Source organism: Hordeum vulgare, chromosome 2H, assembly GCF_904849725.1.
Source record: "Hordeum vulgare subsp. vulgare chromosome 2H, MorexV3_pseudomolecules_assembly, whole genome shotgun sequence".
Classification (NCBI taxonomy): domain Eukaryota; kingdom Viridiplantae; phylum Streptophyta; class Magnoliopsida; order Poales; family Poaceae; genus Hordeum; species Hordeum vulgare.
In genome coordinates this window covers 475,233,013-475,249,449 of record NC_058519.1, presented here as the reverse complement: position 1 = coordinate 475,249,449, position 16,437 = coordinate 475,233,013, and the positions used below count along the sequence as shown (strand labels likewise).

General features: G+C 44.2%; 1 protein-coding gene across 1 annotated transcript; it reads left to right on the top strand.

Moving 5' to 3' along the window:
• Positions 1-13,030: 13,030 nt before the first annotated feature.
• Positions 13,031-14,526, top strand: LOC123430281 (ethylene-responsive transcription factor WIN1-like). The gene has a single exon (XM_045114155.1). The coding sequence runs from the start codon at positions 13,311-13,313 to the stop codon at positions 14,094-14,096; it is 786 nt and encodes a 261-aa protein (XP_044970090.1). The 5' UTR covers positions 13,031-13,310; the 3' UTR covers positions 14,097-14,526.
• The last annotated feature ends 1,911 nt before the right edge of the window (positions 14,527-16,437 follow it).

Below are 16,437 nucleotides of genomic sequence, written 5' to 3'. Positions count from 1 at the left end.
TCAATGGTGAAGCAGGCCCCTTCTTCCAGGCTTCAAGGGGGGTAAAGCAAGGGGACCCTATATCCCCCCTGATTTTTAACATCGTTGCCGACGCCCTTGCAGGCATCCTAGATAAGGCCAAGCTAGCCGGTCATATTCAGGGGGTGGTTGGCCACCTCATCTCGGGCGGTGGTGTTTCCCACCTCCAATATGCGGACGACACCATGATCATGGTCGCAGGCTCCGAATCGGACATTGCTAATCTTAAGTTCCTTTTGCTCTGCTTCGAGGAAATGTTTGGACTTAAGATTAACTTTGATAAGAGTGAGGTGGTGGTCCTTGGCTACTTTGAGGCTGAGCAGCACAGGATCGCGGACAACCTTAACTACAAGCTGACTGTCTTCCCCATCTCATATTTGGGGATGCCCCTGGCTGAGTCCAGGATCTTGGTTAGCGGGTTTGATCCGCTTGTGGGACGAGTAGCGTCCCGTGCGGAGCCCTGGTGCGGCAGGTTCACGTCTAAGGGCAGTAAGACCATTCTCATTAGCTCTAACCTTGCGAGCCTCGCCATGTATATGATGGGGATGTATATCTTGCCCGAAGGTGTACATAGAGCCTTTGACAAGGAGTTGGCTAGGTTCTTCTGGCAGGCAGGGGATGGTCGACCCAAATACCACATGGTCAAGTGGGCCGATATCTACCTGCCAAAAGACCGAGGGGGCTTGGGCATCCCTGCGTCCCGCCGCATGAACATTGCCTTGATGCTTCGTTGGGTGTGGCGGATCTTGCAGGGAGATGGAGGTTTGTGGCTACAACTGATTGATGCCAAGTACCTGCGGGGTAGACCCCTCTTGGCCTGCTCGCTCTCGACTGGGTCGCAGTTCTGGAAATCTATCCAGGGCATCAAGAATGATATTAGGTTGGGTCTACGGTTCTTGGTGGGCAATGGGTATGGGACCCAGTTTTGGTTGGACCCCTGGCTTGATGGAGAACCTCTATGCTTGCGATTTCCGAGGCTCTTTGCTATTCGTGACGACCCAGGTGTCCTTGTCTCTGCGTCTGCTCTGGAGGACGGATGGCATTTTGCGTTCCACCGCCCCCTCGGTCCAGCCGAGGTCCACGATTGAGAGATCTTGCAGGCAGTGGTTCCCCTCCCAGACTCGTCGATCTGTTATAGTGTTTCTTGGAGTCTTTCTCCTTCGGGAGAATTCTCCGTTAGTTCGGCTTATCTGGCACTTTGATGGATGTTGGTCCTTTCGTGGTTATCCCCACTTTGGAAGGCACCGTTGCCCTTGAAGATCAAGATTTTTGTTTGGCAGCTTCTCCACGACCGTTTGCCTTCGGGGACCGAGGTGCTGAAATGCCATGGTCCGGGTAACGGCACCTGTCCCCTGTACCACGTCCCGGAGACTGGAACTCACATTATATTCTCCTGCGTGGTGGCACATGCCCTTTGGTGCTTTGTGTGTGAGGCTCTGGGACCGGAGTGGGAGGCTCATGACCTTGCAGAATTTCAGCAGGTAAGGGCCACCTAGGTTGGCCGTAAGCGCCGACTGTTCTGGCTGGTCTTCGCAGCGATGATGTGGACTCTTTGGACTACTCGCAACAAAATGGTGATTGAGCGGGTGTTTCAGCGGCATGCATCTGACTCGTTCTTCAAATTCCTTGCCTTCTTGCAGCACTGGCATCCGCTCGCTAGGACCCGAGACTGGTTTCGGCGCTATTTGGACGCGCTGATGACGTCCGCCTGGCGGCTCTCCGCTCGCTCGCATGCTGCTTAGCTTGCCCCTATGATGGCATTTTCTGTTTCTTTTTGTTTTTTTCTTGGGCGTGACTGTGTTGTTGCCCCAGCGTTTTAATGTTGGCCGCTGCTACGGATCAGGCGGATGATTTCCTAGAAAAATCATCCGCCTAGCCAGCCGTTAGATCTGACGCTAGGTGACGTGTGGTCTCACGCTCCATCCGTAGCTGCACGTGCTGTTCATGGCAACATAAAACATCAGTAAAAAGTTTCATAGCAACACCATCAGCAAGACGAAGCTCCAACGGAGCATCGATGCCGCAGGTGAAGCTCCAGTGCAGCACCGGCGAAGCTCCATTACAACTTCGATGGAGCTTCAACGCAACACCGGCGCTCCGGCCAAGCTCCAGTGCAACCCCGACGAAGCTCCAACGCAGCGCTGACGGGTCCGATGAAACTCCATCGCAACTCTGGTCGAGCTTCATTGAAGCCTCGACGGAGCTCCCAACGCAACGTTGACGGCTCCGACGAAGCCATGGCAACTCCGACCAAGCTCCATTGTAGCCCCGACGGAGCTGCAACTGCGCTCCATTACAACCACGACGAGCTCCATTGCAGTCCGCGGCGCCGTCGCCCGCGAAGCTCAGCTACAGCCACGACGGTGTTGTGGAGCTCTGTGCCACGGCTCCAACTATGGTGTGGGCGAGCGTGACGACCTGAGATGGCGAGAGATCATAAAACGACGGGAGCCGCGGTGCAGAGAAGTGTGTGGCCAGGAGAAAAAGGAGAATGGATCTTGACGAAGGACTCGAATGTGTGGACGAGAACAACGCGTGAAGATAAGGCTACGTAAGGATAAGCGGTGATGGTCTCCAAGGTGACACGCGTCGGGAGGGAGAGGCGGCAGATGCACGGACAAAATCATCCGGCTTATTAGATCGTTTTTCTTTTATGTTTTATCACTCTATTGGGTCGTGGTTGTCTGGATGCTGGAATATTTGCTTTATATATAAAGCGGGACGAAAGCCTGTTTCGAGGGCAGAATCCACATCGCAAGTCCTAGTGATCTGGGCAGCACGGCATCACGGTGCACCAATAAGTCCAAGTCCAGTCACAAAGATTCCCACCCGCCTCCAAACAACGAGGGGACTTCTCGGACGATTTACGAGCCGAAGTCCGCTCGCATGCCGCATGACCGGATGTGCCACGCGGCCCACCCTCGTACGATACTTTGGTGGAGAGGTCAGCTTGACTACTACGAGCTGACGTTCACCAAGTATGTTCAAGCAACCAGCTTTAACGATGCGCGTTATACCATTGACGTCATCCGGTCAGCAACTACGGGTCCATCCATGAAGTATCTTCCTTCTTCTTAGATAAGATCATTGGTCATCCATTCTCGTTGAACATGAAGATAATCAATTGTGACAAGTACGAAAACAACATGGACCCCATGATCTGGATCTCAGATTACATCCTCACAATCCAGGCCCTTAAGGGCTCGTTTGGTTAAGGGGGATTGGGGAGGATTTGAGAGGAAAATCCTCGGGGGGTCCAGAAACCCCACAGATCCTCACGCGCCCATTTGGTAGGAGGGGTTTGATTAGCCCAATCCCCTCTGGTCCCCTTCAATCCCTTCCTATCCATGTGTTTCAAAACCCTCCTCGGGGGACTAGTGGAAGCAAAACCCCGGGGATTTGAGAGGATTGGGTGAAACAAAGGGATTCACCCAATCCCGTGAAATCCCCCCTCTCAAATCCTCCCCAATCCCCCTTAACCAAACGAGGCCTAATGATGATGACTATCACGCAGGGAAGCATCTTCCCCTGATGCTGGAAGGATCAGCACAAGGCATAGCTTCACACCGTGCCACCCGACTCGATTAGAAGTTGGGATAAGTTTTAGGTTCAGTTGATGGAAAATTTCTGTGGTACTTATGTCCGGCCTGCCGATACAAGTGACTGAGCATCATGAAGCAAGGGAAGAACGAATCAGTAGATAGGTGACTCGATTCCTGAAAAATAAGAACCAGATCTTTGTGTAAAACAACGTCGAGGCATTGCCACATTTAAGCACAACTCTGTTGATGAGTTCCTCTCCAAGGACTTGGGTCACTTCAAAACCAAGACAGTGCTAGAGCTCATGGAGATGATGACCATATTTTGTGCTGGTGACAGGGACAATTCTAGGGGGGACGAGGGGGGGGGGGCTGGACCCCCCCTAACAAATTAATTTTTCTACTATAATAGTGATTGTTGTAGCCGAAAAATTTCATTTCATATGAACTTTGCCCCCTTCATGTACAGACTTGCCCCCCTATGCTTGCATGTTAGCTTCGTCCCTGGCTGGTGAGGACATATGACTCATAAAAACAATCGTGGGGAGGACCCACAACCAATGGGAATGGGAAGTCAAGGCACAACCATAGAAACAAGTACTAGAACAACGAGGATGTAGAAGATGACGAGGTCAACACCGAATTTAATAATCAACCCCCATCTAGCGGTGGCAAGAAGATGAAGGGGCTGTTTGGATTGTGACTATCTTTGCCATATCTTACCACATTATTTTTGCCACACTTGCCTTACTTGAGTTGCTCAAATTGTCAGCCACACATTGGCTTGCCTAAGAGAATCTTGCCACACTTTTTGTGTCTATGACATGTGGGGTTTAGTACTCATTAAAAAATGCTTGCCTTAGGTGTGGCTAGAACCAAACACCCACCTAACTTGGTCAAACTTGCCTAAGGTAAGTTGTGGCAAAGTGTGGCAAGGCGTGGCTAGTAACCAAACAACCCCGAAGTTTTAAGGAAAGAAGGGTCAGGGCGGCAACTCAACCCGGGATAAGATCATGGATCGTACTTGCGACGTCACAATACTAAGAAAGAGGATGATCCTCCAGCAACCCACACAAACTAGGACTGCTAGGTCCATAAGAAAGTTGCGCAGTTCGGCAAAGGCAATGCCGATAGACGTGGCTGACTAGGATCTATAACCCTAGCCCCTTGATATGTTATATAGGGTAGGGGTTGGGTTCGCCGGTAGAACACAACACAATCCTAGGTAGTCACATGTACTTTTTACACACCCCAATCGCAATATACACAAGTAGGATTAGGGTACTACCTCGTTCGCGAGTGCTAGAACTTGGCTAAGGATTGGACTCCTGTTAGCATCCACCCTAATTGACGAACTGCGATACCCTATCGAGGGATCTTCCCTAATTGTATTTAACAATATTGAAATTTTCTAATCATCTTATATTTATGAACAAAAAAAGTATATGATGGTGGACGCGAGGGAGGGACAATACAATTAAGTCAAGAGGCGGAGTTAGACAATGTGGCCAAACACAAAATATGAATGGGGGGTCAAAGGCTATATGTTTTCTAATCTAAGGATTCCCCAAGAACCACTCTTCTTGTTTTTCACCGAGGTCTGGGTTTAGCCCATGGCCCCTATAGTGCACATAGCTTTGGCCCTGATTAAGTCACATGATGTAGTGAATGCATTTGCTTTATCCTCTCTATTTTCCCTTTTGGCAAATAATTTTTTGTTTACCCCACTGAGGTGGCATATCAACCTATGTTGGTCTAATCTTTTTAGATATACTGAGAATTTTTAGCATGTGCTGTTTCAAGGTAAAAATATCCACACTTTGTCACGTAATGAGTTTGCAACATCTTGTATGATTAGATCATTCAATGTGATGGCAGTTTATGGGTAAATACTATTGATGTGAAAATCCTTAAGAATATTTGAAATAATACTTCATTGGTATTGCCTTAGAGACCAAAATAGCTTCTAAGTACCCCCTCTGTCCCCATATCATAAGATCGTTTTGCAAGCTGTTTTAGCTTGCAACAATTTGCAAAATGATCTTATATTATGGGACGGAGGGAGTATTATATAAAATTCCACACCATCAAGTTTAAATCTCTCTCAATCACACGAATAAACAAACATAGCAAAAACCATTAGATTGACAACCAGGGCCGGTCCTGAGATTTTTGAGGCCCGGGGCGAAATTAAATTTAGGGGCCCTTAACATAAACTCAAACAAGTATTGCAAACGATATTTTAAATCGCTAATCAATGAAAATATCACAAAAAAATTCTCTTAATTATAAGTCTCTTCTTTACTGATATGCGGAGTAGCATTTTATTAAGTTTATCCCAATTCTTTGATCCTAATCAGGTATAGGAAAAACTGGTACCTGGTCAAGACTAATGGATGATAATGCAGATGATCACTATGTTGTCATCCATTTAGATGTCAGCTTGTATTATGTATTGCTCTTACCTTGTGGATTTGTTTAATCGGCAATATCAATTATAGGCAAGTCGCCAAACATACATATTAATAACTGCAATGACACCTATCTCTATTCGACACTCGTAAATCGATTATTAGTGTCCAACTGCAAAAACGCAGAGGCCATATCGATGATCATTCATAAATTTTAAGCAACCATCATGATAAAATTTCTTGTTGGGGACAGATATAGACACCAAAATTTCCTATTGCAACCATTATAGTTATAGTAATAGAGATTAGAGACATACCTTCTCTTCTATAACTATAATGGTTCCCGTATGATCTAGCCTCCATGCGAGTCAGTTTGCTCGCATGAGACGCAGGGACTGATTATGTAGTTCAGTATAGAGTTCAGCCACCTCAGGCTTAGATCTCCTCCGACCCGAGGCAACACCATGCACGCATAGTAGATGGATATCAAGCGTCGATCTTGATCTATTCTTGCCCATGGGTGGTATAGTCGCTTCCCGTTAGTCATGTTTTTCTCAGAAATTGGCCACACAATTTTCGGCTTGTGGATTAAGGAAGGCATTTTTCTACTGAAAGAATAAGGAAAGAAATTAAGAGCGGATTTTTATCATAACTACGCCTAATTAATCAAATGCAATACCTGCTCTATTAATTAATCACAAGCGCTCTCAATCGTACTACTAACATGAAGGAAGGAAGGCGAGGAACATCAGGGAAAGGTTGTAGGAGTAGGACGCCATTTTATGGGCCATGTTGCTTGGCCAATTAAGAGAAGAGCTGGGGGGGCTCTTGGCACCTGGGGGCTCGGGGCAGCCGCCCCGCTCCCCCCCCCTCAGGGCCGGGCCTGTTGACATCTCCCAATATTAGAAGGTGTCGCATGCTGATATGTTTGACAACATTTGCTATTTTTTAAGAGGATACACCATTTCCTTTTTGGTTAGTATTTACTAGAAGGATTAAGCGCGCGTTTCTGCGTCTTTGGTGTTGTTGTGTTTTTACAAAATAAATTATCCTATTTGTTTTTAAAATATAGGTGTAATAGATTTTTTTTAAAGTCAAAGTGCTTCAAGTTTGAGCAAATTTGTAGAGAACTATATTAATATTAATAATATCAAGTTGCGATCATTAAATTCATCATGAAATAAATTTTCATATTTTATTTATTTAGTATTTTGGATGCTCATGACGATATTTTTTACTTCCGAACTTAGTCAAACTTAAATAAATTTGACTTAGAAAACACCTTATATCTTGGAACCGAGGGAGAATTTGATTTCGCTAGTGTGAGTGGCGATGGCCTAGTTATTTTATTTTATTTATAATGTGGTGTTTTGATGGATTTTTCATGGTGTGATTCTGTATTATGTGCTAATCAGCCGATATTTACGTCAGAAAATTTTCTGCGTCACTATCTGCATGTACTATTTTGATGTTTCAATAATATATTTTTAGGTGGCGAGGGATGCACGGGATTGATGTTATTATAAATCGATTGCTATCGATTAATTTTAAAAATTCTTGACCAAGTCAAAATCATGAACCCAATTACAAATCAAATACCTCAATCGAATCAAAAAGCTTCAAAATTAAGGAGCATAGCGAATTAAAAGAATTAAAAAGAGATTGTTAAAAAATTGTTGACCCAGTCAAAATTGGATGACCAAACTCCAATTGGAGGCATGAGTTGATTGTGAGGCCTCCAATCCTATAAAGATTAGTCATATAGTATATATATTGGCAGGGTTGGTGCAATGGGGTTGTTGATAGTCCTTTGTTATTCATTTTTTGTATGTGTTCAAGACATGCATGGGTAAATGATATAAAATCTCAGCTAGGAAACATAATACCAAATTGAAGTGGGTATCTGATTTGTTCATTAGCTGGCGTAAGTGTTGGGACGAAAATTTGATTAAGCATATTTTCTACCCACATGATGCAGAGGAAATCCTCAAGATTCGCATCCAAGCCTCTAAGGATGATGATTTTGTTTTGTGGCACCATGAAAAGAATGGTATTTTCTATGTTAAAAGTGCGTACAATTTTACGCTTAAATTGATTGATAATTGGGATACTGTTGGACAATCTAGTGGTGAACCATAGGGGGTAAGGGGGATTTGGAAGTTACTTTGGAAGGCTAATATCCCTCAGAAGATCATAACTTTTATATGGAAATCTGCAACTAATAGCTTGGCGGTCCAGATGAATAGAGTTAAGCACCATTAGATTGAGTCAGGTATGTGTTTTATTGTGGTGTAGAAAACAAAAGCACTTTTCATGCTCTAGTAAATTGCTCTAAGGCTCGGGCTGTGCGACTCGCACTAAGAGAGTTGTGGAACATTTGAGATGAGGAGCTCGGGTCCAAAGTGATTATTGAGTTTGTTGAATGAGGTGAGCATGGAGCAATTAAATTTTTTTTTGCAGCATGCATGGCATTTGAGAAATGATTTAATTATTGGGAAGGGGAAATAATTCATTATTTCCTGTACTCGGTTTGTGGACAATTATTGGGGTAAGGAGAAGGTAAGGGGTGTTGTAGATGTTTATGCTCCGTTAAAAAACATGTGGTGTGGACTCCTCCTCCTATGGACCATATCAAGGACAATGTTGATGTCAGTTTTGTGGAGAGTACTATTGTCGCGAGTGTGGGGGTTGTTGCTCGCAATTTTTATGGAGAAATTATTGTTTCTTCTAGGGATTTTATTGATTGATGTACCAATGTGAATGAAGCTGAGTTTCAAGCCTGCCTCACAGGACTTTATATAGGTATCATCCTTCACCAATCTATTATTTTGAAGACTGACTATGTGTTCGCACATTTCTTTGTTGCCAATGAGAAGCTTCATAGGTTCTCGATGGCTGATCTGATGAATGAGGCTCTAAGCACTTATCTTTGGATTAATTAATATATGGGGTGTTTTTTTTAAATGTGTGTTTTTGTTTGAGGTTGTATGAAGCAGACTCGTTGGCACTGCATTGTCACTTTGAACCCATACACACCATGGATGTTCGTTTAATTGCAGGTGTGTTGACATGGGGAAGTGGAAGCGACTAGAGCAACTGAAATCGTGCGACTCATTTTGTTCGTGCGTGTTTGTTTGAATCACCACACACAAAAATTCGGCTTAATGCGACGATTCAAACGGACGTATGTCCGTTTTTTCTCTGTCCGCGGCCTTTTCGAGGCCCAAATTTGTGTCGCATTTACGTCGGCGTGAACACTGGACGGACACGCGCGACGTCCGCCCTTCCTCCCTCCTGAGTCTTAGTCGGTGGCACACATGCCAATATCCTTTTTCTCCCATAGCCTTCGACTCACTATGCCTCCCCACCTCCCATCGCCGCTGCCCAGTTCCGTCGATGTAGCCAGACATCCATCCATAGAAAAGTCACACTCCCAGCGGCGTCATCTGCCGCCGCCGCCTCCCAGTTCCTACCTTGTCTTGGTGGGGCTCGAGGCTCTTCACCGACGGGCTTCTTCCAGGATCCCTGCAAGTTGTTTGTAGATTTCCCTGCAAGGTACAAATGGATTCTGACGATGAGTTCTTTTTCTACAACATTCTTTGCGATTTGGATGATTCTTCGTCTGATGAGGAGGAGATCGTGGAAGCTGCATTGGCAGTCCATGACCACCTAAGAAGGCAACGACCATTGTTTAGGGGCTCGATATCGGGGCAGACGCCAACGTTGAATCGTAACCGGGAGAGTGGTCATTTCCTACTCTGGAACAACTACTTTGAGAACCCCGACCCTCTCTTGAAACATCACATGTTCCGGCGTTGTTTTCGTATGACTAGGCATGTGTTCAACCATATTCAGGAGGGATGGTGAGCCACGGTAACTATTTCGAGTGCAAGATGGATGCCCTTGGAAAAATTGATTTCTCCTCTTATCATAAATGCACTTCTGCTATTTGGATGCTTGCATACGGAGTTTTCGATGATCTAAATGATGAGTATGTCTCGATGAGTGAGTCCACCTGCCTTGAGTCCATATATAAGATCTGTAGGACTGTCATAGTTGTGCTTGGGCTAGATTACTTGGGAGAACCAAATGGTGCTGATACAACACGGTTGTTGGCGATGAATGCCAACATGGGGTTCAGACGATGGTTGGTAGCATAGATTGCATGACTGGAAGTGGAAAAACTACATGAGCATGGAGGAGCGGCAACGTTTGCACAGTTTACCGAGTTTCATCATCACATGTGTTATTGGAAAACTTTCATGCAGCTGCAAAATAATTTGGTTAAGCATACGATCACCTTTTCTTTTAAATGCATTTGAAACAATTTAATATTTATTTCGCTCGTAAATCATGAGATATTTGTGTGATTTTTGAACTGTGTAATATTTATATTCTTATTGAACTATCTACTATCAAATTTTATACATATATGACAAAACGATCAAAAAATGGCCGCAAGCTAGCCATGTGGAGGAAAAAAGGGTCGACACGTTGGACGCATTGTCGACCTAAACAAAACAGAGGCAAACATGTCGATCCAAACGGAGAAAAAACAAAAAAAATCCGCATTTGTTTGGGTCACCTGGTAGGAGTTGCTGTTAAATCACGAGCTCTAATCCTCTAGAACCACAAATAATAGGTTGGACCGTGGTGCCGCGAAAGCATGGACCACCGCAGCTAGCATGATTTGACAGCCAGTGCCAACTGAAGCATTTTGTCATGATGGATCATGCTTACTTTGACCGTGATAGAATGGGCTAAGAAAAGGGACGACCCTACGCGTCGGTCGACGGTTTTTTCTAAAAGGTATGTCCCTTTGACAATGGTTTGTGACGAATCTTTTTAAAAGATTCGTCCTTTTGACAATGGTTTGATCTAGCATCCAACAATACCTATCTCTCCTTACCATTGCAACAAAGACATTGATGTAGAATCCTTCTATGTAACAAATCATATGTTGTAGAAACATTTGTAACATAGATTCTGTTACGAAATTATTACCTTTTCGTTTTAACTTTTTTGTGACATGGTTGTTGTTGCGGAAAGACTTCTGTAACACAGATGATGTTGCAGATTATTGTTTGGTCTTAACTTTTTTATAACTTGGATGTTGCTGCGAAAAGACTTATACAACCCAAATTATGTTGCAGAAAAATTATTAAGGTGGAAGAGGCACGTGTCGTCCGTGAATTGAGTTGGGAGAATTGGTGCCGTGACTCACGATCCAATCTAGGCGGAAGACTCGAAAGTTTCACAACATTTATCATGTTGCAATCAAGTGGTTTGCAACACCTATTGTATTACATTAATATGTATGTTGTGACGGTCTGATGAAATTTGAATCTGACGGCTGCACAAGTCGTATTCGATTGGTTGATTCTAATCATTTCCCTAAAAAAGGCCCGTAACACGAAACAATGTGAAGCAAACAAGACAGTCTACAATCAGTGCCCACAAAGCATTTTTGCCACGTCGTATGATTGATGGGTCCCACCTCTAACGGAACATTCCAAATGAACATCCACAACACAAAAGCAATGTTAAGCAACCTCACATGTCTACATTTCTTAGCCCCGTAGAGTATGTTTTACAAAACCACCCCTAATTAGGTAGGTCGTTGCGCATAACAAAAATGAATTCTTAAATTTTAAGAATTCATTTTTGTTATGCGCAACGACCTACCTAATCATAAATAGTTTGCTGAGATGGACGGCCAATGTTTCATAATTTTTTGGCAAACCGTTTAATCAAGATTTGTTTTCAGCTCACGATGGTTGGATCCTTCGGGCGCTGGTTGTGGTTTCTTTATTCCGTGGGGGTTTCTGTATCACTGGTCATTTTCAATGTAGTCTGGGGTCATTTCCGCAAAAAAAAGAATCAACTTTCAAGTTTATCGAAATTGCTACAATCGGACTGAATAGTGTTGGCTTTTAGTTTAATACTCCCTCCATCCCAAAATTTTTGACTTAGATTTGTCTATATATAAATGCATCTAATCACGTTTTAGTATTTAGATTCTTCCGTTCCTAAACAAAGCTAAGGCAAAAAATTTGAAACGGAAAGAGTATTAGTGAATGGGGTTGCAAACAATATTTGTAATGAACAATCCTATAGCCACTTGTTATATTCTTTCCATTTCTGCATTAAAATATTGCATACATACCAAAAGTTGAACTGATGGTTATAAATAATCTTCGCTTTGAATGCTACGATGAGTCTAGATTAGGGATGGCACCCGCGGGGTTTGTATACGGGTGTAGCCGCCTCATACCTTTAGTCGTCCTTTCTGAGCTTACTCATCATCCTTATCCATATCCGTTAATAGGTATAATTTTTCGTTATATTAGGATAGACGGGTATCTGTAGATAAATTTATCCATGTTTGCAAAGTATCAAATTGAGCAACTCATGGTCATAAACAACAACATATAATCATAATCTATAACAACTGATTACAACAAAAACACATATTTAATAAAGAACATCACTTTCTCGTGAACAACAACACAACAAAACAACATCACAAATTCACTACAAAGTGTTTGCTATAGAGATCATTTGAGTTCACATAGATTTTACATGGATACATAGGTATATGGGTATGCGTTATAATCTCATACGCGTATCCACTCTATTCGATGTTTCAGATTTTATTTATTTATATAACCATGTGTAACTTTTTTATCATATTCTTACTCTCGTATGGTTTTTTACCCACATGATGTATGAGTAAGAGTAATGCATATCCATTGCCAACCCTAATTAATCCTACTAGTACTTGCGGTGAGTGGGTCCGACCCTAGAAGGTGCCAAAAATGAATGAGGAAACGATTGTTGTGAGCTTGCTGACGTATTTCTACCTTTCCTCCGTCATTTTCTTTTTATCTGCCCTCCGTCACCTTCTGACTTCTAGTAGAAGGGGTCAAAGCTCAAACTCAAGTCATAATATCCGTTGGCTGTCTCCAACCGTAAAAAGAGCAACCGTCCAAGGGCGCCATGAACACGCGGTTCCAAAGAAAAAGTTTCAGTTAAAGTTTTTCTCGCGGAGCGAGCGGGAAGAAGAGGCCAAGCGCCCAACCCTCTCGAAGTCCGGATCCTTAGCTGTTAAGCAGAGCAGTGCAGTGCTTCCCTAAGTCGGTTTCGCTTCGCTTGACGCTCCCTTTATTTATTGCACTTTCATGATGAAGCCCGATTTGCCTCCGCTGCACTGGTTTAATGGCTGCTTATTTAGACTAATATAAGCGATTGCTGGCTTAATCCGAGTTTGCTTCTTCTTCCGCGGTGCCTTGGTTGATCGCGTCGAGGTTTTGAGGAACGGGGAGTATAAATTGCACCCGACATGCTTCCCCTGCAAAACCTGATGTGTGTGTCTGAACGCGTGCGAACCTCCGGAGCAATGCTGACCCCGCCCACCACGTTGCCGGCGGCAGGGGCGCTCTCGGAGCAGGCTGAGACCGCGGCGATCGTGTCCGCCCTCACGCACGTCATCGCCAGCGGCCGCGGCCCGCCGGGGCCCTCGCCGCCGCTGGTCATGCCGTGCCGCCCGGGCGTCCAGCAGCTCGGCGCGTCGACGTCGTCCCAAGGAACAGAGCCGCCGCCGCGCAAGTATCGCGGCGTGAGGCGGCGGCCGTGGGGCAAATGGGCGGCTGAGATCCGTGACCCGCAGAAGGCGGCGCGAGTGTGGCTTGGCACGTTCGCCACCGCTGAGGACGCGGCGCGCGCGTACGACGCCGCCGCGCTCCGCTTCCGCGGGAGCCGCGCCAAGCTCAACTTCCCCGAGGACGGCGCGGCCGCCACCGCGCGTCGCGCCAGGGACGCGGCCACGGCCGCCGCGGCGGCGTCCTCGAAGCCGGCCGCGCTGCTCGAGTCGCAGGACGGCGACGTCATGGACTACATGGACTACTCCAAGATCCTCGCGGAGCCGGAGCCGAGCAACGTGATGGGCCGGCTCCTGGGCAGCGACGGGAACGGACGGTTCCTGGGGTCGTGGAGCATCGGAACGTCGCCGACGTCGTCTGCGTCGAGCACGTCGCTCGCCGGGGCCGGACCCGCCTCCGCTCCTCTGTTTCATTGCGGTAGCGGCTTGAAGCAGAGCAGTGAGAGCTCTTCGCATAGGGGTTACTAGCCAAGCCAAAGGTTATCAACCTCATTCCTGCCTCATAATAAACGAGCAAAAGGAGAAGACCGACGAAATTCCCGCCTTTCGGAGCGCGTCGTACTACCGCAGATCGTGATGGTGGTTGGGGGCCCGGCGAAGGTCACTTTCTTGGACGGGGATTAAGACGAGCCAGGGCCGAGAGATGTGGAACTTTGGGTTCAATTGCGTTCATCAGGAAGCAACTAAGGACGAAGGTTTAGATTTTCTTTTAGTAAAAACATTCTTCTAGTGCCATGCAGGTTCTTGGTTTCTATTGAGGTCATTTCCTAAACTGAAGCTCTCTAACTCAGGTAGCTGGCAATGTTACTAGAGCTAGATAGTATTCATTTTAAATTTACTTGCAGGAGGAAATAAATCATCTGTAATGAATAAGATGCATTAGTTATCCATTTATTCATAATGACTTGTTGTGTAGAAATGTGTTGTATGGGCTAAGACCCTGTTTTTTGACTTTTGCTTATGCTTTTCCAGCTTCTCCACTTTGACCAAAAAGCCATAAAATCTTAAAATCTCATAAGTAGGTGATTTTGGAGCTTCTATGGTTTTTGGAACCAAATATTGTTATATTAATTTATCAAAAGTCATGAAAGCTCCAAAAGCATCTATTTTAGGAGCTTTTATGGCTTTTTAGTCAAAGTGAAAAAGCTAAAAAACAGAAGTAAAAGCCCAAACAAACAGGGTCTAAGACTATACTTTTCTTAGCTTAGCTTTTCATTTTCCGTTCGGTCTCGCTTGTGATATCAAATCCCATAGGAAATGTGTGACATTTGGGATATTTTCATGAAGAATGATCAACTAATTTGATTAAATTTTACGAAAAGAATTGGGCCATTGTAGCATGTGGATATTCATGGCTATTGGCCTAGTCCTTGAAATTAATTAAAGAATTTAATTAAATTTCACAAAATGTCATGGGCTATTGGTCTTGCTAACATGTGTGACACACCATAAGCGGCTACCCTAAGACCACTCACAATAAGACGTCTCTTTACACTTCTCTTACTCCATGGTAAGTGTTTACATAAAACCATCCCAATAAATTTTACATGATTGATATTTATGATGCTTGGCACAACGATTAACTGAGTCTAATTAAGTGATATTAAGACTTATTGCATACGATTGTGTGTAGAGACGATACCTAAAACAAGAAATCGCTTCATTTTCTCATTAATTACACATCACATTGACATAAATCTAACATTAAGGGATAAGACATGGCGCGTATGTGAAGCAGCATGAGCGGTCTAAGAGGCTAAAGGGCAACTTTGATCAATTTGATAATGTGCCACATCTTCCATACTTCAATATGTACTACAACACATGGGATTGATATATATGGATGAGTAGGCCCAATACTCCTACAGGTTTCTCTAGGGGATCATATATCTGTGGCCCCAAAATCCTTTTGGAGCGCACTAATAAAATGGAGGTTGTTGCGGGTACTCACAAATTCGTATTCATCATATCCTAGCATACAGAAAATATATGGGAAGGGATTTAGGGCACGCAAGTGCAATGACATGCAGTTTGCGGGCCATTGATCTGTATCAAGATCCGGAAATTTGGGTTTGAATTTCTTGTATTTGCTAGTGTATATCACTCGTCATATACGTATATTCGCATTGTAAAGCTAAACTATTATATCTTTCTTGTGCGTCCCATTTCTAACATACACATATTTTAATGAACAGTTCCTGTAACAGGTGGCTACAAAACGTTACGGTTGTGCTTAAAGTGTTCTTACGTTCTTCTATCTCATTATTCTCTTGAAGTACATTCTCCTTCTTTTGTTAGAATACTTTCTTAGAACTATTCTAGAAGAACCATCACTGTAGAAGAGAACGGATTGAAGCTATTTACTGTGAAATAGACACAATCGAGAACAACTAAAAGGCATGAGCATACGTGTCAATGTTGTATTTCCCTATATGATTCATGTTCTTACAATGTTTTGGTAAGCACAGTGTTGCCATAAGGCTGTTGGCTGTTTGTTCGCTTCTTCTTTAACTCTTTTCTTTTGCGAGCTCCTTCTTCAACAACTCAAAGCTTTGGCTTACCCAATTTTATTGGAACATTTTTTTTGGTGTAGATCGTAGAAGAAAAAGCAATATGCCAGGTGTGAAGTTTATGAATCTAGGACGTGATTGCATATACCAAAATTTAAAGGTGAGAAACATAGAAACTACTCCTTTTGTACCTAAATAATAGTAGTTGGAGAGAACTAGTCTAGTTCTCTCCAACTATAATTATTTAGATACAGAGGGAGTAGGTATGTTTTGGACGTTGAAACTTATGCATTTATGTC